The sequence below is a fragment of the Hippocampus zosterae genome, chromosome 8 (genome assembly GCF_025434085.1).
Source record: "Hippocampus zosterae strain Florida chromosome 8, ASM2543408v3, whole genome shotgun sequence".
NCBI classification, from domain to species: Eukaryota; Metazoa; Chordata; class Actinopteri; order Syngnathiformes; family Syngnathidae; genus Hippocampus; species Hippocampus zosterae.
The window spans coordinates 24375976-24396377 of NC_067458.1; the positions used below are offsets into that span (position 1 = coordinate 24375976).

A 20402-nucleotide genomic window follows, 5' to 3' on the forward strand; every position below is an offset into this window, starting at 1 on the left:
TCAGAGGAGACGCTCGGCATTCGTTTGCCTCGTTTGAATGACGTATGAACCCAAGTGACCAATAAGACGAGACAGAAGTGAAGGATTCACATTGATCACAATTGAATACTTCCAAATGAAAAACCACACAAACGGAAAACAAGCATATTCGCCGTACACATCCGATGGCACATGTTGACATGAACACATGTCACGTGGCTTTTGTGATTTCCATCTCGGAGGCTGCCCATTTGGATTTGTGGGGACGTGCGTGTGTGAAGCGCTGAGGCCCATGCCAACGAGCCGCTCGCAGAAGGTGCTGACGCAGGCGTGCCGCATTTCGCCGGCACCCCAAAAGAATGCAAGTGATGGGAAAGAGCAGCCTTTTTGGGACCAAAGCTATAAATGGAGGTCACATTTGGGCCACAGCGAGGTCCCACATGCGGTGCCGAGCCAGGCGGAAGCATGAGGACGTGAAGGGCGGAAAGCATGCGGCCCCCCCACAAGACTCACATTACGCTGCAGCACTTGCAGGCTTTTTTCCCCTCGGCCGCGGTCTCGGCGGCGGCCCCGGCGGACTCGCGCTCATCCGTCCGCGGAGTGGGGGCGAAGTTCGGCGGGGGCGCGGCCGCCTCGGGCCCCGCCGCCATCCGGGCTCCCTCCGCTTCTGTCTCGTCGGCCGCTTCGCGGCCCCGCGCGCTCCCCGCGCCGGCGAGCGGCTTCCGGGGGCCGCTCGTCTCGCGGTCCCTGCCCCGCAGCCCGCCCAAATCGTCCCCGCTCGCCGTTGTCGTTTCCCGGGTCGAGGGCGGCTCGGCAGCTTCTTCCGCGGACGTCGCCGCCCGGTCGGCCGCTTGGATGAGCTCGTCCACCTCGGCCGCGCTGAGCAGATGGACGCCGTCCTGGCCGTTGACCTCGTGGACCACTAGGGGGCGCATGTGAGGAAACTTACTATACTATGTCGTTTTTTGGGCTAAAAACGCCTTACTGACCAACTTTTTATGTAAAACGGAGGCCCGGGCCTTGGAACTGAGCGGGCCGTGCAATGGCCATGACACGTGCGCAACATCACCTTTCTGCTCGTCCTCATAAACTTTGACGCCTCCGCGGGAGCAGTCGACGGGAAGTTTGGTGTGCGAGGACAGGACGCGCGTTTGCCCCGTGTTCTTGTCCCGCTCCACTTTGATCTCCACCGAGTACACGGCTGGGACGAGTGACCACAAAGAAGCGTTGAGATCCCCCCCCAATGGGTCCCCGGGTCACGCCGTCCGGCGGCCGCCGTCTCACTCACCTCGCTTCATCTTGTCCGCCCCGCCTGGCTGTTGAACTCTGACCTTTGCGAGGAAAACGGGAAAGGAGACGTCTTGGGGTCACAGCGGGTCAGGTCGCTGCCGCGCGTCGTTCCCCCGCCGTCGTCTTGGGGGGGGAGTGGGGCTCCTCCACCGTGCCTTTTTGACTCTACACAAAAAGAAGCGCCCGTCCGTCAACGCGTCGCGTCGTTCAGAATCCGCGTGTATTCGCGCTCGGCCTTCTGCCGTGCGTACTCGTGTCCCGGTGGCGCGACGTGTCTTGCTTCTTTCGAAGGCCGCACACACATTTTGCTTGTGACCTCAAGGTAGCGCCACTTTCATATCCCGACATTGACGGTTACCGGGGACACACGGCATGCGTGCGAAGGTCAGGGGGGGGGGCGCCCCACCCCGAGAAATCAGCTTGGAAGCGCACACGCCCTCCACTCGATTGGCGCATCTCGCGGCAGTTTGAAATGAGTGACGCCCACTGATTGCTATGCGCCTTCTGTGCTGTAGTCGGCGCCAAATATCACCAAACGTTATTTGCCTCATTCGAGGAGAGCGAGTTGGGCTTGAATTGGTTCTTTTCTCATCGGACTGAAACAACCTGCAAACTAAGAAGAGGAAGAGCCTTTGTTGACGGCGAAATCGTCATTTGAGTTCCACGGTGCTTTGCAAGCGAGTCACTGTTCAAAATGACAATTTTCTCGTTTTGGATGGTCCGATCGGCCTGACGGCGCAGAGGTCGCAGGCCTCCCTGTGTGGAGTTTGCACCTTCTCCTCGTGCCTGCGCGGCTTTTCTCCACATTCCAAAAACATGCACGGACGCTTCATTGATGGAGAGAAATGGTCCCTCCGCGTCATCGTGAGCGCCGATGGCCGTTCGTTTTTGAGCTGCCAACCGCTTGAGGGTGCCCCAAGGCGGCCGGGACCCTTGTGAGGATGAAGCGGGTTAGAAAATGGACACACACACACACGCACGCCCGATTATGAAAAGCTTCGTCACCACCCAGTTGCAAAATTCCATTGGCGCGCCGACTGTAGTTTCAACACGCGACGGTCATTTTTGCACAAGGAGGGCAAAAGTGGAAGGCGCGAATGCGGGGTGGTCTGCGACGCACGAGCCCACATCCATTTTTGTATTGGAGACCATCCTCCGGTTCAGAGTCGTACGCGGGAAGCGTCCTGCTGCTGCTGCGTTCCATTGCGACTTGACGGCATTCCGAAAAGGGATCGTTAACGGGCTCCTCTCGGTTTGAACGATGAGTGCAACCTGAGCCTTATTGATGGAGGAGTCCGAACGGATCGATGAAACGGCTTCCGCCGAGGACGCGCACCCCTGCAGAGAAACGCGCGTGTGGCCGCCACACTCAACACGCGGCGGCCATTCGAGTGACAAATCTGATCACGGACAAGCAAATCCAATCGAAACGGCGCGGCACGTGACGTCAAAAACACGCAAAGCCCAAAATGGCAACTTACCGCGTGTGCGTAACCGGGCGAGCGCGCGCGCGAGGCGGCCGGCAGATGACTGGCACCCCAAAGCCGCGCCCGCTCACCGACGAGGCCTTTTCACAGTAAGAGTCGCTTCCGGAATCGGCCGGCACGCTTTCAAAATAACGCATGTGACGTCACGTCGGGAACGCAACGACTCAACAGCAACGATTTCATTGAACCATCGTGCTTGAGAAATAACTGTCATTTTTTTTGGGTGGGGAGAAACTCAAACACGAGCGATGCAATGCATCTTGGGTAAATGTTGCATTCACCTTTTATCAACAAATACACATCAAACGGAACTTTATTTCTTTTATAAGGCAAAGTTGTGTTCCAATTAGTGTTCCAAAAGGAAAGGCGTCTCTGTGCGTGCATAAAAAGACATCGGACTGAACAAATTGGACTTGAAGCGAGGAAAAAAAAGGGAAGACATGCGCAGCTGGGGCGGTTGCCGTGAGTACCTCAGTGACTCACGGCAAACGTGAAGCCATTCGGACCAAAGTGGTTGAAAAGCAAAATGGAGGCAAATAAATAAATAAATAGAGCGAAAGGACGCTCGGCGCCGCGGCTTTTCTTGACTGTCGTCGTGGCGTGAAACTGCGGGAGGCCAGAAGGACTTTCCACGCGCCGGATGGGAGCTTCGTGCCCTTCCCGTTAAATCGGGCCGGACTCAAAACTCCACCTTGCAAGCGGGGAAGGTTTCTTCCTGCATGGCCACGGTGCTGTCGCTCCCCAACACCGTGACCGACAGTTGCCTCTGCCGCTCGTGGGTGTCTCGGTACCACTCGCGCATGGCCGCAGAATCGAAGGTCGGGATGAGCGTCACCTGCGGAGGCGGAGCGATCAGAGGGTGCGGCGGCATCGGCGGCGGCGAGCGGAGCGTCCACCCACCTGCGCGTCGGGCCAGCCGCTCTTCCCGTCCAGCAGCGCGTCCAGGATCCTCCTCACGGTCGCCGTCTTGGCGCGGTCCTCGCCGCTCACCACGTAGTAGGAGGAGCGAAGGCGGCGGAAAAAGTCCGAGTCGATGGTGGAGCGGGCGGACCCGGACGGCAGGTAGGCCAGGTCCACGTGGACCGCGGCGGCCTCGCAACTTCTGGGCGCTGAGCAAAGACAGCGACCGTTTGGAACGCATCTCGTGACTTGGGCGAGGAGGCTAGAGCGCTCGCTTCCCTACCTGACGCCGAGGGTTTGGCGCTTCCGCTTCGGGATCCGGCCGCCGAAATCCGGTCGGATACTTTTGCGTCAAGGGCGGGGGCCGATTTTGGTCTGGCGGCGCCGCCGACCTTGGACTTGACCGTCTGGACTCTCGGGCCCCTTTGCAAGGTCGCGGCGGCCGGTCTTTTGCTCTTGCCGACCAAAGTCTTGGGGCTCTTGCCCGAGACCTGGTCGTCCGCCACGCAAGCTCCCGGTCGGGGAGGTGACGGGGGCGAGTCCTTAACCGGGGCCCGCGGCGGGTCGGGACAGGAACGCCGAGCCGGAACGACGGAGCGAGTCGCACCGCCGCAATCGTCGTCCCCCCCCGCGGCGGGCGGGACCTCCGAGAGGAGGGAGTCGCCGACCGATGCGGGCGAGCTTGCCCGGGAGGACGGACGGGAAAGGACGAAGGGCCGCGGGTTCTCGGACGCTTCCGCCACCGTTTGGTGGCAGAACTCGCAGGGCGAAACCAAGCACAGATCGACGTCGCCAGGACAGTCGGCCGCGGCGCGCCCGCCTCCCTCTGATCCGAGCGCGAGGTCACCGTTGAGCGGCTCGCGGCTCAAATGTCCGTCGGAGCGCCATTCCGTTGGCGGCGGTTGCGGGATTTGCTCCGCGGATGCCGCAAGAAGAAGCGGACGGGCTTCGGTGGGGAAGGAGTATGGAGCGCGAGAAAGGAGGGAAGCTTCGGCGGCGGCAGTCGCCGAAGGGGCTTCCCGCTCGCAGCCGTTTGAGTCCGCCGGGTGGGGAAGCCTTTGGGCTCGCCGCTCTTCCGAGGACGCGCCCCCCTCGGGCCCAGAGGAGGAGCCCGGAGAAGCGCGGCCGCGCCGAGCGGCTCGGCTCGCGTCTTTCGGGGGCTCCGGAGTCTTTCTGGGGCACTCCCGCTCGGGGTCGGCTTTCGCGGCTCTGTTCCACGTCAGACTCCTGACGGAAGATTTTTTCACTTGGGCGCTTGAAGCTGCGGCCGCTTTCTTCACATCTCTCGGAAGGGACGCCGCCACTTTCTTGACGTCTTTTTGAGCGTGGGGTTTGCTTTCTCTCTCTGTTTTGGTGCCGTCTTTCCCCAGATCTCGGCCTTCTTCTTTCTTAGCGACGGCCCCGATGAGACTTTGGTCTTTGCCTTTGGCTTCCTTCTTCGAACGGAGTTTCTCGGCAGGCCCGCCCGGGTCGGACTTGAGCCGGCGCTCTTTTTCTTTGGACAAAGCCTCTCCCGCCGCCTTGGGCTTGGCCTCCCGTTTCTTGACGGGAACTGGCCCGCCACGGTCCTCGCGGGAGGCGGCGACGACCCGCGGCTCCCGGGACTTGGGGCTTTGGCGGCTCTGGGCGCGCTCGGGCGATTTCTCCGATCGGTGTCTTTCCGGGTCCTCGGAACGGAACTCGGGAACGGCGAGAAAGTCCAATCGTTTGAGTCTTTCGAGTCCGTCCAGGATTTTGGCCTGCGGCGCGCATCCCGGGAAAAGGACTCGGACGATCTTGTCGCGGTGGCCGGAAGGGTGCCAGACCAGCAAAGCGCAGATGGACGTGAGGCACGCCGACGGAAGCGCCGGGCTCCCCGGGGCGCCGCTTTTGGCCGCCGTCCGCAACGACTCCTCCGAGTCTTGAGCGCCACTCACCGGGTTCAGGGGGTACAACTCCAGACGGCCGACTCCCATCTTGTGGAACAGGACCAGCGGCTCGACGGAGGGCCCGTCGGAGCGAGACAAAGGCCGCGCTTTGAGAGAGAGTTGCTCCAAGCGCTCCAAGATCAGCGCGCCCTGGTCGGCGCCGCGGAGCTCGGCGGGATGGGCCGGGGCGGCCTCGGCTCCTTCCGGAGCGTTGAGGAAAAACACGCCGATCTCCGGGGAGATGAGCTCCCGGTCCCCCGCGGCCGAGTCCCGCTCCCGCTCGGCGACTTTTCTCAGCAGCAGACTGTTCAGCCCGGGGAGATTGTCCACGCCGACGTGCGTCGCCAGCACCGAGTCGATCCTGTCCAGGTGTCGGACCAGTTTCCAGAAGCAGGCGCGGGGGTCGGAGCCCCCGTTGACGAGGACGTTGAAGCCGTTCACGGCAAAGAAGGCCGAGTCCCCGCTGCCGCCGGGGAAGATGTAGCAGCAGGGCCGAGACAGTTTCAGGAACCCGGCGCTATTCGGGGGCTCCAGGAGCTCAAAGGGGGACTCGGGCTCCAAAGACTCGGAGAGGTACTCGGTGAACTCTTGCAGACCCTCCATCTGGGGGAGCACTGGGGGAGGGTTGACCCGGATGCTTAGGAAGTCTCGCAGCTTGTGCTCCTTCAACGGGGGGTCCCTCCAAAGGCCCACCTTCGGACAGCTGAGGGTAAGGCTCGCCTTCGCCGCGGGATCCGCCGAGCTCCACGAGAGTCCGACCTAGAAACACGCGCGACACCACGAGCGATTTGGACCGGTCCAGAAAGGAACGCGCGACTAAAGGAAGCGCGGTTCACGCGGCGGCGGCAGCTGACCCGAGCAGCTGACGGGAAGCCGCAAATGTGCGCAGACGAGACCGCAACGCTACACGGCGCCGGCTAACCTCTTCGTCGGAACAGATCCGGATCAGGTCCCCGAGGGAGAAGAGGCCTTTCTGCAGCACCACGTCGCCGCTGTCCTCCACGCACTGGCCGGCCAGGACCAACAATTTGTGTCGAGACGGCTCGCACAGCAGCCGGCGCACCTAACGGGAAACGCAAAGCGACTCGTACGCGTTGAGCGCGAGAGCAAGATTTCTTGGTTTCTCACCTCCGAGCAGACCAGATCGTGAGCTGGATTCAACAACACTTGCGCATCCAGAATGTCTCCGCGGTGCTGCAACGTTCGCTGACCTACGAGCATAGCAAAAAAAAAAAAAAAAAAAAGAACGAAACGCGTCGAGACTCATTAGCTGACCGCTAACAATAACCGTGGTTGAGGTCAACATGAAAACTGTCGAATAACAAATGCAACATTGTGACTTGATTTTCTTTTTTCTGGCATATGACTTAAAGTGCGTCTGCTCAGTAGAAACAAGTTATACACGTGACAAAAACATTGTAGGCGGAGCCTCGCACAACAGTCACCATTCTGCTCCTATCATGTTTGAGCTTCTCACCAGGAATCACCTCTGACAGGAAGGCCGAGTGTCGGGACACGAAGAGCTTGAGCTGCTGGTCCAGAACGTCCAACGTAATTGGGACACGCCAGCAGCGCACACCTGGAGCATGCATACACACACACACACACACACGCGGAAAGAGGAACAATGACTCATTCATGTTACTTTGGGAACCCAAATCATTCTCATGGTGCACGATCACATACAATCATGACTTTGGTGGATTCTGAACGGCTGACAGAAAAAAAAACATTGTGGACAATGACAAATGGAGTTCAAGTGACCAGACACGGCCTTTCACCCCATATTTGGTAGGATCACGTGACCGTAGCACAGCACCGTAAATCGTGCTCGTCCGTGTGACGTCACTGCTAAATCTGAATGAACTTCACCGGAAAGACATTGACCATTCGTGCTCTTCCCACACGTGATGTAAACTTTCCGGCCGCGAGAACGGGGATGGCGCCATACTGGGGCTAGAAGCCCTTCTGAAAAGTTTGTCATTTGGACCCGCCTGCATTTTACCTGCTATTCTAAAAGATATTGATATCATTTTCTCGGCCCAACTATGTATTGTAGCCCCCCCCGCTCCCGTCGGCAGAGATAAGAAAAAATCTGGAGCCGTGCCAGAACAGTCCGACATGGTCGGGAAGAGAAAACTCGTTGCCGTAATTTAAGCCCCAAATGTGCCCTGACGGCTCGAACGCTTCCGTAACCATAAACACTTTTTGCAAACATGTATTTGTGGACTTAACGCGCGTATCTCTCGCCACGGGTTTTATTGTGAAAGGGTGCACCGACTTCCCGCTCTGGTGTGGCGGCAAAACTTTGGAGAAACTCACCCGACTCGATCTGCAGCAACAGCCGCTCGAGGTGGTCCCCGTCCCGCCGCGCCCCGACCACCCCGACCACCACCAGCAAGGAGTAATCCGCCGCCGCCCCGGCGGAGGCCGAGACAAGACCGCCGCCGCCGCCGCCCCGTTTCGTCGCCATCATGGCATCATGGCCGGTCCGGTGGGGACGTCACCAAGTTGGCGTTCAGAACACGCCCCTCCCCTGGCGTCGAGGGCGGGCAGATGGCGAGCGAATTGGAAAGCCACCAATCGGTGAAGGCGGAAAAACAACCGCGACAAAAGATGACCAATGAGAAGAGAGTGGAGAGTTCAGGCTTTTACGGAGATCTCCGTGAAGTCAGTGAAAACTTGTGATCTCAATCACGTTTGCTCAACCCAAAGTGCTGTTTAACGAGCGCGAAAATGCCAGCGGCGCACGCTCAAAATATTGAAGTCACCGTCCACGACTTTGTGACCTCCTTCTCTCGTCAGACGAAGGGAGAAGCGGCGTTTCCTTTTTTGCTCCCCTCCCCCAAGTCAGCACGCGAACGCGGCACACCTCGACTCGGCCAACATGGCGGCGCCCGCAACCGACCGAAACGGCAAATGTGCGTTCTTCGTGGAAAAAAAGAAACGTTTTTGTAAAATGGTCGTGGCCAAAGGACGCGAGTTTTGCGGGGAACACGCCAACATGGACACGAACGTCTCCGTGAGTAGGACGCCTTTTCGATTCGCTTGACGAAAATTCTTCATCGCTCGCGCACGAAGACGCTCCAGCAACAAGTCGGAAGGTTTGGAAGGACACGCGACGGTTAGCGTTGGCGCATCCGCTTTCGAGATCCCGCGTCGTAGCCCGCCCCGTGCCCAAAGGGAACCGATCCGAGCTCCCCCGGCACCCTCGCGACGACCAACGCCGTCGAAGCCCGCCGCGAGGGCTCGCTCGCGGCATTCGAACGTCGAAATGAACGATTGCAAACTATTGAGAATGACGAAAATGGGTCTCGATTGTGAAGGCGCTTCGCTCGCCTCGCGGTGATGTTGATGTGAAATGCTTTCAACGGTGGATGGATTGGATAGGTCATTCGAGGAACTACTTGGAGGAAACGTGCGGCTTGTTCATTCTGATCGCAATGTCGGCAAAACAAACTGCGACGTTCTCCTCCTTTCCGCGATGACGATGATGACACGTCACGCGTTCCGTGTTTTAGGAAGAAGGCGGCGGCAGGAGGATCGTTTGTCCACTCGACCCCAAGCAGTGAGCAACGCCGGCGCGTTCTCATTTGACGTCATCTGCGCCCGCCCCCGAGTCAACAAACGCTCCATTTGATGTGTGTGTGTGTTGTCAGCACGGTCAACCGAGACAAATTGGACGCGCACTTGAAGAAGTGCAACTCTCGCGCCAAGGCAAAGCCGGTGAGTGAGGGCCCCGATTTTGCGTGGAAAAGCCGTCCGTCTGTCCGTCCGTGTGCTCCTCAGGTGTATTATGCGGAGGACGTCAACGCCGGCTCGCCCGCCCCAAGCGAGCACTCGCTCCAACAGGTGACGCCCGCTTTGCTTTCATCCACGACGAGCGGCGCTGCGACGGCTCGCTAACCCGCTGCGCCGGCAGGTGACTTTGTGCGAGCGGAGCGCCGCCGAGTTGCGACGGCTGCTGGACAAACTGGACTCGGCTTCAAAAGGTGACTCGGCCGGCGCGGCGGGGGGCTCGATTCTCGTCTCGTCGGTGACGCCGCCCGTGTCGGCCGCAGGGCTGCCGCGTGAGCCGGAGGAGCGCGTCCTGTCGCACGGCGTTTTCCGGGAGGAGGCCGACGACCCCAAGAACGGCGAGTCGGCCCGCAAGCACCTGAAGCAGCAGGTAGGCGCCGGCCCGGGCCCGGAGCCCAAAGCCCGAAAGCGTCCGAGCGGCCGTTTCCCCCCGCAGGCTTCCATCCTGGGCCACCTGGAGGCGCTGGGGCTGCTGCGACGCGGCCGCTGCTTCGTGGAGTTTGGGGCGGGGCGGGGCCAACTCTCGCGCTGGATCCACCGGGCCCTGGAGGGCGAGCCGCACGAGCGCCTGCAGATGCTGCTGGTGGAGCGCAGCAGCACCCGATTCAAGGCGGGCAGGCCACCCCCCCCCGCGCCGCGGCTTTTGTGGCCCACACCTTTCTAAGCCGGGCTTTCCTGTGCTGCGCGCAGGCGGACGGCAAGCATCGGGGGGCCGACGTGGAGTTTGCCAGGCTGCACGTCGACATTCAGCACCTGGATTTGAGTAAGACGCCGGCCGGCGCGCTCGGCGGCAAACGCCGAGCGCGATGGCCACGGCCCTCTTTGTGCCTTTGCAGCTAAAGTCCCGCTGCTGGAACGGCGGCTGCCGCTGGTCGCGGTCGGCAAGCATTTATGCGGCGCGGCCACGGGTGAGACGCCGCGCGGCCACCGTCGCTAAAGTCGGGCCGTGCGGGGAAACGCAAGGTGTCCCCATGTCCCTTTTCAGATCTGGCTCTTCGCTGCCTCTTCCCAAGACGGGAAGCGGACCGGCCCCCCAAGCGCTTGAAGGCGGACCATCCTGTCGGCGTGGCGGGCTTGGCGCTGGCGCTGTGCTGCCACCACCGCTGCGAGTGGCGCCACTACGTGGGCCGGCGCTTCTTTTCGGATTTGGGCCTGGGGCCCGCCGAGTTCGCGGCCTTCTGCCGCATGTCCAGCTGGGCCACCTGCGGCCTGGGGGCGGCCCCCCGCGCGGCGGACGACGAGGAGTAAGCCCTCGCGGATGAAGACGAGTCGGCGGCCCCCCCGCTTTTGCTCACGTGCCTTTATTTGCCCCAAAAGCCACGACGGGCTCCCGTCGCCGTCGGAGCGCCAGCGGATCGGGAGGCGCTGCAAGCTGCTGCTGGACGCCGGCAGGGTGGAGTTCCTGCGCGCCGAGGGTTTCGGCGCGCGGCTGACGCGTTACGTCGGCGCCGGGGTGACCCCGGAGAACGTTCTGTTGACGGCCACGCCCGGCCCGCCCTCGTAAGCGGGGGCGGCCCGCCCTTGCGCGGCGCCCGGCGCTCTCTCGCGGGCCTCCCGGATGTACGCCAGCATGAAGTCTCGTCCGAACATCTCTCGGTCGTCGTCGTCGATGTCGTCGGGGTCGCCGGCCGTGACCTCCAGCGTCAGCGGGTTGTCCCGGAAGTTGACGAACCTTCGCACGAGAAGAGTCCCGTCGGTGCGCGAGAAGGGGACGCGAGCCGCGGCCCACCAAAGGTCATTTTGCAAAGTCTGTTTTTCCAATGACTCCAGGAATGGCTGCGCTTTTCATTCCCGTTTGCATGGCCTCATTGAAAAGCTTGAAAAAGACTTTGAATTGGCGCTCGCCACCCATTAAAAGCGTGCAAATGTCTGATCGAATTGCTTCATTACCTGAGGTTGGCCATGCCCTCCATGAGCGGGGGGATGTGGCTCAGCCGGTTGCCGCTCAGGACCAGCGTGTCCAGGCGGGACATCCTCCCGAGGCTCTCCGGAAGGCTCTCCAGCCGGTTCCTCTGCAGCCAGAGCGCGCGCAGCTTCTCCATCCTGAAAGCGGGCGGCCGCGTTGGGGGACGGGGGGGCCGGCCGGCCGGGACGCCGCCTTTGCGCGCAACCTATCTGTGGATGTCTCGGGGCAGGCGGCGCAGGCGGTTGCCCGCCATGTCCAGCCACTCCAGCGCCGGCATGCGCAGCAGGCAAGGCGGCAAGCCCTCGAAGGCGTTCATGGACAAGTCCAGGCGATCCAGACGCCGCAGCCGGCTCAGCTGGAGCGGGAGGCCACCAGTCAGCCACGCGGCGGGCGCTCGGTTCCGATGGGAAAAGGACAAAGGAGGCCTTTATTTACCTGGTCCGGGAGGCGGTCCAGGTCGCGGTTGACGGCGAGCTCCAGCCTCTCCAGACTGCGGCAGTCTCCGAGCTCCTCCGGAACCGAGCGGATTCTGTTGTAGCTGAGCAAAAGCTCCCGGAGTTGCGTCAGGCCGCCTGCGACGTTGCCACCACAAATCGCGGTCAGCGCAAAAAGCTCGTTTTGCCATCCGCGCGTTGACTTTTGACGCTCGAACCGATTTCTTTGGGGATCTCGGTCACGGCGTTGCGCGACAAGTCCAGCACCAGGAGATTGCCGAAGGAGCCGATGAAGCCGGGGATCTTTTGCAGTCCGGTCCGGTGGATGTGCCACTCGTGGACCTGACTCAGTTGCAGCAGGCAGCCCGGCAGCGCCTGGACGGCCGGGAGGGGGGGGATATTTTAAAACACAACTTTTCATCTGCTCTGCATGCAAAAAGTCCAAACTGTGCGGGGTGCCACCACCCGAGGACAGCGAGCAAGTACTCCGTGACTTGCTGCTGATGCCACGGCGAGCGGCTTCACCTTCCACTCCTCGCGCTCCAGGCACAGAAGCAGCCGGCCGTCTTGGCTCTTGACTTTTTCTCGCAGGCGAGTCAGCGCGTGGCGCTCTTCCCAGACGCCCGCCGCAGCCGACCTGCGGGGCACGCGCGACGTGGCCTCCTGCTAGAAAAGTGACCCGTCGCCGCCAAAAGGGAAGCGTCTCACCTGCCGTGCGCCTTCCTCCTCTGTTTCCCCCGCCGCTCCTGGATTTTCTGGATCTTGGCTTCCCACAAGTCCTTCATGGCGCCGACCGAGCCGTCGGCCAAAGCGAGCGCCATACGTCGCGGCGCGTCCCCGCCCGGGAGCCTGCCCGCGGCCATCACAAGTTGCGTCGCAGCGGGGCCGTGCGCTACCGAGCTTCGGCGTCATACGTTGCAATGTGGTGCTTGGCGTTAGCTTGGCAACATGCGCTGCTCTATATCGGGACGTGCAACTTGGCGTTCGTTAGCTTAGCGTGGCACAACACATGGCTACGTTGACGTGAGCATGAACTAGTGCGTGTGCTTAGCATAGCGTAGCCCTCTGAGCCGAGAGCTCGTAGTTGTGTCGAGTGTGTTGGCGGTCGTAAATGTTCTCGTTTGCCGTGTTGCTCACCTCGTTTGCGCCGTTGAAGCTGGACGGTAAGCGAGGTTAAATTTAGCTGCAAGCAAGGTCACTTGACCTCTCCCACCCCCAAAGTTAAAAAAAAACAACAGCTGTGGCGGTGTTCCAGCAGATGGCGCTAGGGCTCACATAGAAACATGACCAGTGCTTGTATTTTTTTTCTTTTTATTTTTGAATGCACATCAACTTGGATGCAAAGTCCAGGCGGAGATGCTTTGTAACTACTTGTTCCCACTTGAACAGAAGAACTCCGGCTTGTCCCGAGACGAGCTAAGGCAGTAACAGAGCGTCATGAGGAACGCGCCACGCCATCGATCGACGGCCTTCTCCATCCCCCGGGAGCGGACGCCGCCGCATTCCTCTCCATTCGGGCGCCGCTTGGTTTGTGTCTGTCGGTGGAGGCGGAGTCTCTTCCGGGTCACGACGATGACGGCGGCGGTCTGGGGGGGGCTTCACTTGAGGTGCAGCAACATGCTGGCGGGATTCTGCAGGAAGTCTCGCCACATGTTGGAGAAGCGACACATGGTGGCGCCGTCGATGACGCGGTGGTCGGCCGACCAGCTGACGTTCATGACGTGAGCGCGGATCACGTGACCGGACGCGTCGAAGCGCGGCAGCACCTGCGCGCAAGGAAGCGGCTCAGTACGCCCGCCGAGCCTACGGGAAGCCCACGATGAGGCGCCCACCTGGATTTTCCCCAGCGCCCCGATGGCGACCTCCGGAGGAAGGATGACCGGCTTGGCGTAGGTCCCTCCGATCTGCGGAAAAAGCGCGCCAGCTTGACGAGCTACGCCCGCAAAACCCCAATGACCACTTCAAAACTGCCCCCGACCCCGCCCCGTCGCCAAACGAGCCGTGAAAAGGTTTCTTAGAAGGCAACGAAACCCGAGCCGCCGGCGAAGGCGTCCGACGGGCCGACTCACCGATCCGATGTTGGACAGGCTGAAGGTTCCTCCGCTCAGGTCGGCCGTTCCCAGCTGGCCCGCGGCGCCGAGCTCCTGAAGCCGGTTGAGTTCCCGCGCCACTTCCAAAATGCTGAGCAGCTGCACGTTCTTGACGGTGGGAACCAGCAGACCCAGGGCCGTGTCCATGGCGACGCCGATGTTGTGAGATACCTGCCGAGGCGCCGAAGCAGCACACGCTGACAAGCTTGCGAGGCGGCCCGACGCCGCCGGCCCGTGCGTCTCACCTTGTACGTGATGTTCTGACAGGACTGGTCCAATGAGGCGTTGAGGATGGGAAAGCGGGCCAGGCAGAGGGAGGCGGCCTGAGCCAATGAGAGCGCGGCGTTAGCGGGCCCTTTCAAATCAAGCCGGGTCGACGCCCACTCGTTTTGGGCCGTTTGTGCGAAGGTGCCCGTGGGCGACATCACAATTCGGTTCATTGACACCACGGTCTGTCTGGGGCCCCCGGCGCCCGGGAACTCTCAACTCGGGGCAACGTCAAGCCAAACGGAGCCAACCTTAATGAAGAAGGGCATGTAGCTGAGGTTGACCCCGTGACCTCGGGCCTCGGCCTTCAGCTCGTCCCGCAGCGCCACCAGCCGGCTGACGTCCACCTGGTCGCACAATCCCAAGTGCGGGATGGCGAGCGCCGCCGTCATGCTCTTCGCCATGGCCTTGCGGAAACCTGCGAGGCCAAAGACGCTCAGCCGGGCGGCGCCGACGCCGGCCCGCCGGGGACGGACTCTGACCTTTCAGTGGCTCCGTCACATCTTTGTCGGCGAGGACCCGGCGAGGCCCGGCCGGCGGCGGCTGGAGCTCCGCGGAGGGCGCGGCGCCGGGCGGGTCCGGAGTCCGCGTCTCCCGGAAGGGACTCGGAGGCAAGATGGCTCCCGTCTGCCTGGCCAGGAAGTCGAGGATGTCCTCCTTCAGGATGCGTCCGTCCTTTCCCGAGCCCACCACCTCGCTCAGCTTGATCTGACGCCAAAGCGCGAGCCGCGTTCAAGCAACGCAACAACGACGACGACGACGCGGCAAAGGCGCTCGCGAGCAAGCAAGATTCGGCAAAGGCGCTGACGTTGTTCTCCATGGCGAGCCGTCGCACGGCGGGCGTGGCCTGCGTCTTCAGGCCTTTGATTTCCTGGTGGGTGTGTTCTTCCCGGGCCATGGCCGGCGTCTCCACCACGTCTTCTTCCTGGATCACGTCTGCGCGGGGCGCAACCAGCGCGTCAGGCGGGCCGACGTACGCGCGGCGACGCGTCGGGTCCCGTTGGCACGCACCCGAAGTGGACTCGGTCTCGATGTCCACCAGAGGTTTCCCCACCAAGGCCACGTCGTCGGCGTCATAGTAAAGTTTGGTGATGACGCCGTCGTAGCGGCTGGTGATGGTGACGGACGCCTTGTCGCTTTGGACCTCGCAGATGCTGTCGAACTGAGAGACTTTGTCTCCCTCCTTCACATACCTGCGCACGCGCACACACACAAAGGCGGCTTACGGGCCGGACGGTCGCCCCGCACGCTCGACGGGACTTTGGGAATGCTTTGCTCTACCGATGGGAAAATTGCACAAGAGCGAGCGAGCGAGGACGGCTCGTCCTTACCACTCCTTCACCGTCACCTCCATGATTCCCTCGCCGATGTCCGACAGTTTGAACTGGACCACGGCTCCGCGATGCGCTGCGCCACGACACAAACGGCATCAATGACATCACCGGCGGCAGCATATCATCCTCCTCCTCATCCTCATCATCTGCGATATCCCAAAAGGTTTCCAACCTGCAGACGCGTGCAGACCGCGGCCCAACATCTGGAGGCTTCTGCCGCCGCGCACCTGCGACGTCCGGTCCAACGTGGGGGCGGGAAGTAAGCCGAAGCTCAGGCCGCGGGCTTCCTGGACTCGTAAACATCGCCGGCGGTACTGCTGAATCAGCTGACGGGGAAAAACAAGGCGCGCGCGTGTTAACTCCTTGAAAAGGCATCTGCCCTCCACTTTTGAAATGAGTCCGGAGCAAAGGCAAGATGCGCCGAGTCACGGGCTAGGAACCCGCGGTTCCGCCAGACTCATATCCCGCCCACCCCACCGCACCCGATTCCTTCGTTCATGATCCTTGTCATGCTATCGCTGACGCCAATTATCGCCTCGTTCACCTTCCCGCGAGGCTAGGCTAGGCTAGGCTAGCGACCGTACGCTTTGAGCCTGCAAGCATTAGCGTCGATCGGGCAAATCGCGTCAAGTGCGCCGCGACGTCACGGCGCCAAAGCTTCGCGCGCTCCTCGGAGAAACCGTTCGACATCTGAAGGCGTTTCTGTCGTCATCGTTGTTGTTCTCACCAATCTTCTGAACAGCGCGGAAGAACCTCTTGCAATCGCCGCCATCTTGCTTGGCCGACGTCACAGACGCACGCCCCGCAAGCGGCCAATCGGGTTCTGCTGACGTCACACCAGCGCCTGCCAGTCCACGCAAAGTAGCTATGCAATGACGCGTACAGTCATTTAAAAAAACTATTCAGCCGACTTTCTGACTTGTCAACTCTTCATTTGCACGCCAATCGTTCAGTTTGCGAGTAACAGATCCCAGGAAAAGAATACGGTGGTGCTTTGTCATGACTCAACTCAGCTCGACGGAGCAGTTAAAACCACCACAGTATGTTTGAGCTGATGGATTGAACTTGGGCAAAAAAAAATGTTTGGCTTTCCCCGTGTCTTGAATTCCTCACGCTGTAAATCAAGTCCAATGCAACTTTGTTGTCAAATGCACTTTCTTGTCTGCACATCATCCAGCACGGATGTCATTTCTTCCCTCTCGACCAGACAACAAGGGGAGCCGCCATCAAAAGAACACTTCACATCAAATGACACCTAAATGTGGCCTTCTTTAACGAGATGGATGGAAAACACGTGACACGCGTACAATCTCCAAAGGCGGGTTTTGTAGAGGGACGGGGGTGTCTTGAAAATGGAACTCCGCGTGTTCGCTAACTCCTTGTCCTGAACTCGGTTTTTCTTTTTTTTTAACATTGGGGGCGGGGGGGCTTCTCCCTGCCACTTGGCGGCGGTAACGAGCCATAAGCTTTGCCCGCCGCCGAGAAATGTCAACGAAGAAGCGGTGGCAGCAGCCGCAAGGGAGAAAGCGCAGATTCCGCGAACGCTCTGGGAAAGTTGAGACGACACAGAAAGCAAGCGGAGCTTCAAGTCGGAGTGAAGATGGAGTCGCCGGCGGTGGAGCTTGACGGCAGTTTCATGGAGGGCGTGAGTCGTGACACGACACGAAGCGACCGCGAGCAAGTTAGCGGCCGGCTGTCGGCTCGTGATTTATCGGCGGCCCCCTGTGCTGTCCCGTCCTGTGCCGTCTTGTCTGCTTCCTCGTGTTTCTCTCTCTGTTTCTCCGTTCGCCTGGCTCCCTTTTGCCCTCGCTTCCTCGCAGGGCGGCCAAATCTTGAGAGTGGCGGCGGCGCTCGGCTGCATCGGCGGATCGTCCGTCACGATCTCCAAAATCCGAGCAGGCAGGAGCACCCCGGGACTCAGGTCGGAAAATGTCCACCTCACTCGATAACGGGCGCGCAAACGAGTCCAAAAAAAGAAAAAGGGACTCGGCCGGCGGGCGCTCCGAGTCTCGTCAGAATCTTAGTCGTCTTGGACCTGCAGTGGGTTCAGATGGGCATCCGGACTGCCACCGGCACGCCAATGCGGCTCATTCGTGTTTTGTTCCGGAATTCTCTGTCTGTCATCAGGCAAAAGGGGGGCACCTGTGTCCCTAATAAAGTGACCATCGAGCCTTGAAACGGCGCAACGAGTCGCGCGCGTTCGATGCTGCGAGCGTGCGCTTGCGTCACGTCCGTTTGGAAGTCGGCCGCGTGTTTGGTGCGCGCGCGCGTCGTACAAGGTGTGGCGTGTTGCTGCCCGCAGGCCCCAGCACCTGAGCGGCCTTCGGCTGGTGGCCGACATGTGCGCCGGCGTCTTGCGGGGCGGCGCCGTCGGCTCCACGGACATCAGCCTGACCCCGGGGAAGATCCGAGCTGGAAATTACACGGCGGACACGCGCACGGCAGGGTGATTGGCGACGCCCGCGGCATGCCGACACGCGTCGCCGCGTACTCACGAGTGCGCTCGCGCGCGCGCGCGCGTCAGGAGCGTGTGTCTTTTGCTGCAGGTGGCGCTCCCGTGCGCTCTCTATGGCGACGCCCCCTCCAACTTGCGCCTCAGAGGAGGAACCAATGCGGACATGGCGCCGCAAATCGATTACACGCTCCAGGTGGGCATCGTCGTCGGCGTCGCGGCGCCGCGGACGCAGACTTGAACGCCCGAGACGCTCCGCTTTCCTCTCCAGGTCTTCAAGCCCGTCGTGGAGAAGTTTGGAGTCCACTTTGACTGCGACATCCAAAGGAGGTGATCGAGTTTGCTCTCCGTGGCGGCACTTTTGTCAGCGGTCTCGTGCCACGTGGCGCTCTTCGATCGGGTGGCCTTTTTTCCAACCTAAATGAGACTCCTAAATGGGCTTTGCTCCGTTTTCCCGTGTTTGAGAATGCCCGCGCGGGGCCTCTTGGTCCCGCGTGAAGCGGCCTGCAAACAAGCAGCGCTTGCCGCACGCTCGCCGCCTCTTTGTCTCCACTCTGCTGAGACGGGCGAGCCGTCACCTTTCTGGCGTTGTCGTCGCCCGTCGTGAACGGGAGTCAAGCGGGCGTCGACTTGGAAAAAGGAATTTGGAAAAGTTGGTCTCGCCGCCGCCGCAAACGTTCAGATGGCACGAGACCTTTTAGCCGGCAAAGTCCGCGCCGCCTTTGCCGCGTGGCCTTTCCGTTGACGTTGTGCGCGCCCGCGTGCCAGAGGCTTTTACCCGAAGGGCGGCGGGGAGGTGACCGCAAGGGTGCCCGCGGTCCAAGAGCTGCGGCCGGTCACCTTGTTGGAGAGGGGAGCCGTCGCCAAGATTCACGGCCGGGCGTACGTCGCCGGCGGCCTGCCCTTCAAGGTAAGCCCGGCGCCGCTTTTGCCGCTCTTGCCTACGCGTCGGCGTGACCGGGCCCCTGTCGTCCGTTTTGTCATCCAGCTGGCCGAAGACATGGCGGCGTCTGCCGCGCGCGCCATCCGGCGAGAAGTCCGGGAGCTCGACGTCAACATTGGAGCGGTGCAGGAGGAGGAGAAGGCCTGCGGAAACGCCAGCGGAATCATGTGAGCGACCTTGACGAGGGGCCGTGGCTTTTGCGCCGTCTGATCTGGCCGCCGTTGCCTTTTTCGTGCCGAGCGCGGCCCAAGTCCGCTCAGAATTTCTCCCCAAAAAACGGAGGGCCTTCATTCCCGTTTGCGCGAGGGCGGCGGCCAAGGTCGCGTTTGGGCCGGCGTCCCCGGCCAAAACCCGAGCGCCACCTTTTATCACCTCTCGCAAACAATGGGTAAAGCGCGCCCACGTCCAAGCGGCCGTCACGTCCGTTTTGTTGGTTCGTCGGAGGGAGCGGACGGGCGCTACATGAAGGAAGAGGCGTGGAAACGTTTGACGCCTTTGTTTTCAGAATCGTGGCGGAGTCGTCCACCGGATGTTTGTTTGCCGGCTCCGCTTTGGGCAAGAAAGGTGACGAGTGCCGCCGCCGCCCCCCCGCCGGGAGGAGGCGCTCGACCTCTTCCTGACCGCGCCGGCGCGTGTGCGTCTTTCAGGCGTGCGCGCTGACACAACGGGCGCGGAGGCCGCGGAGATGCTGCTACGAAACCTTCGCCACGGCGGCTGCGTGGATGAATTCCTGCAGGACCAGGTGAGCGGGCGGCCGCCGTCGCGCTCGCTAAGACAAAACGCTAAGCGCTAGCGGCGTCTTCCGTACGCGATCCGGGCGGGATCACGGCGAAGCTGGTTTCCGTAACGGGGACGTGGGGGGCGGAAATCCAATCGCCTCGTCCGGCAGGTGAAGCGGAGAGGCTTTGGAAAAGGCGAAGGCCGGCTGCGCCTTGAGCCCCAAAAGAAACGAGAACTCGCACAGCAACGGCGCCCGTTGACCGCGCGCGCGCGCGTCTCCTTCAGCTCATCATCTTCATGGCGCTGGCCAAGGGGACGTCTCGGATCCGGACGGGCGCCGTCACCCGCCACACGCAAACCGCCATCCACGTGGCCCAGCGGATGACTCGGGTGAGAGCGGCCCCCCTCCGGGCCCTTTTTTAGCCGCTCGCCGTCCATCGAAAGGAATTTCCGCTTGAAATTGTTCTTTGTCGTTGCCGGCTCGCCGTTTGCGCCTCCGTCCGTCTCGTTTTTGCAGGCAAAGTTCACCGTCAGCAAATGCGCCGACACGCCCGACGTCACGCACGTCATCGAATGCCTCGGCTCCGGCGTCCCCAACCCAAACCTGGTCCGCGGGACCCCTTCCTGCGCCGCCCGCACAAATATGTAGTGGAGTTCACCGAATGAGTCCTCAATAAATGAATCGAGCGTCACGCCGTCCTGATTGTTGTTTGAGCAGCTGACTGTCGGGCGACGAGGAAGAGGGCACCCAAGCGGCTCTCGGCGAGACCGGCCAACGTGGGAACGGCTCGCTCCTCCACACCCTTGCTTTTTTCTGCTTCGACCGTGACGACCCGTCGCCGGGCGAAGCCGCTGCGAGCCCCTCGGCCCCCGCCTCTTGTCGCAGCGGTTCCCG

The 20402-nt window shown here is 61.4% G+C and overlaps 6 protein-coding genes across 11 annotated transcripts; 2 read left to right on the top strand and 4 right to left on the bottom strand.

The window, feature by feature from the left end:
• Window positions 1–48: 48 nt before the first annotated feature.
• On the bottom strand, window positions 49–2849 carry palm1a (paralemmin 1a). Of its 2 annotated transcripts, XM_052074227.1 has the most exons (4): window positions 2751–2849; window positions 1268–1432; window positions 1049–1180; window positions 49–901 (listed from the first exon to the last, which is right to left on the bottom strand). In XM_052074227.1, exons 2-4 carry the CDS (start codon window positions 1275–1277, stop codon window positions 489–491), a joined length of 555 nt encoding a protein of 184 aa, XP_051930187.1. In that variant the 5' UTR covers window positions 1278–1432; window positions 2751–2849; the 3' UTR covers window positions 49–488. The 2 variants fall into 2 exon arrangements, with proteins under 2 accessions (XP_051930187.1, XP_051930186.1); XM_052074226.1 differs by lacking the exon at window positions 2751–2849 and having other exon boundaries at window positions 1268–2738.
• A 521-nt stretch (window positions 2850–3370) lies between these two features.
• On the bottom strand, window positions 3371–8039 carry map1sa (microtubule-associated protein 1Sa). Its single transcript, XM_052072732.1, has 7 exons — window positions 7886–8039; window positions 7041–7142; window positions 6692–6774; window positions 6486–6626; window positions 3940–6322; window positions 3657–3865; window positions 3371–3591 (listed from the first exon to the last, which is right to left on the bottom strand). The coding sequence occupies exons 1-7, from the start codon at window positions 8037–8039 to the stop codon at window positions 3436–3438; spliced, it is 3228 nt and encodes a 1075-aa protein (XP_051928692.1). The 3' UTR covers window positions 3371–3435.
• A 51-nt stretch (window positions 8040–8090) lies between these two features.
• Window positions 8091–10670, top strand: trmt13 (tRNA methyltransferase 13 homolog). 4 transcript variants are annotated; one of them, XM_052072737.1, is made up of 10 exons: window positions 8091–8233; window positions 9085–9131; window positions 9223–9289; window positions 9353–9415; window positions 9486–9555; window positions 9625–9731; window positions 9798–9971; window positions 10052–10124; window positions 10198–10269; window positions 10347–10670. In XM_052072737.1, the coding sequence occupies exons 1-10, from the start codon at window positions 8120–8122 to the stop codon at window positions 10607–10609; spliced, it is 1050 nt and encodes a 349-aa protein (XP_051928697.1). In that variant the 5' UTR covers window positions 8091–8119; the 3' UTR covers window positions 10610–10670. The 4 variants fall into 4 exon arrangements, with proteins under 4 accessions (XP_051928697.1, XP_051928695.1, XP_051928696.1 ...); XM_052072736.1 differs by lacking the exon at window positions 8091–8233 and adding an exon at window positions 8240–8585; XM_052072735.1 differs by having other exon boundaries at window positions 9223–9415.
• On the bottom strand, window positions 10647–12910 carry lrrc39 (leucine rich repeat containing 39). The gene is given in 8 exon segments (XM_052072738.1): window positions 10647–11033; window positions 11252–11404; window positions 11468–11622; window positions 11703–11839; window positions 11920–12076; window positions 12227–12338; window positions 12410–12550; window positions 12839–12910. Coding segments are annotated over 7 exon segments (1062 nt in total). The 5' UTR covers window positions 12523–12550; window positions 12839–12910; the 3' UTR covers window positions 10647–10798.
• Window positions 12911–13019: 109 nt separating this feature from the next.
• Window positions 13020–16286, bottom strand: dbt (dihydrolipoamide branched chain transacylase E2). The gene is made up of 11 exons (XM_052072733.1): window positions 16120–16286; window positions 15565–15718; window positions 15390–15465; window positions 15070–15251; window positions 14867–14994; window positions 14541–14766; window positions 14310–14476; window positions 14037–14114; window positions 13771–13962; window positions 13534–13605; window positions 13020–13467 (listed from the first exon to the last, which is right to left on the bottom strand). The coding sequence occupies exons 1-11, from the start codon at window positions 16162–16164 to the stop codon at window positions 13300–13302; spliced, it is 1488 nt and encodes a 495-aa protein (XP_051928693.1). The 5' UTR covers window positions 16165–16286; the 3' UTR covers window positions 13020–13299.
• Window positions 16287–16860: 574 nt separating this feature from the next.
• rtca (RNA 3'-terminal phosphate cyclase) lies at window positions 16861–20199 on the top strand. Of its 2 annotated transcripts, XM_052074386.1 has the most exons (11): window positions 16862–17037; window positions 17213–17313; window positions 17695–17838; window positions 17917–18040; window positions 18116–18174; window positions 18613–18754; window positions 18833–18954; window positions 19293–19351; window positions 19435–19529; window positions 19793–19897; window positions 20025–20199. In XM_052074386.1, exons 1-11 carry the CDS (start codon window positions 16993–16995, stop codon window positions 20154–20156), a joined length of 1128 nt encoding a protein of 375 aa, XP_051930346.1. In that variant the 5' UTR covers window positions 16862–16992; the 3' UTR covers window positions 20157–20199. The 2 variants fall into 2 exon arrangements, with proteins under 2 accessions (XP_051930347.1, XP_051930346.1); XM_052074387.1 differs by lacking the exon at window positions 17695–17838 and having other exon boundaries at window positions 16861–17037; window positions 17939–18040; window positions 18615–18754.
• The last annotated feature ends 203 nt before the right edge of the window (window positions 20200–20402 follow it).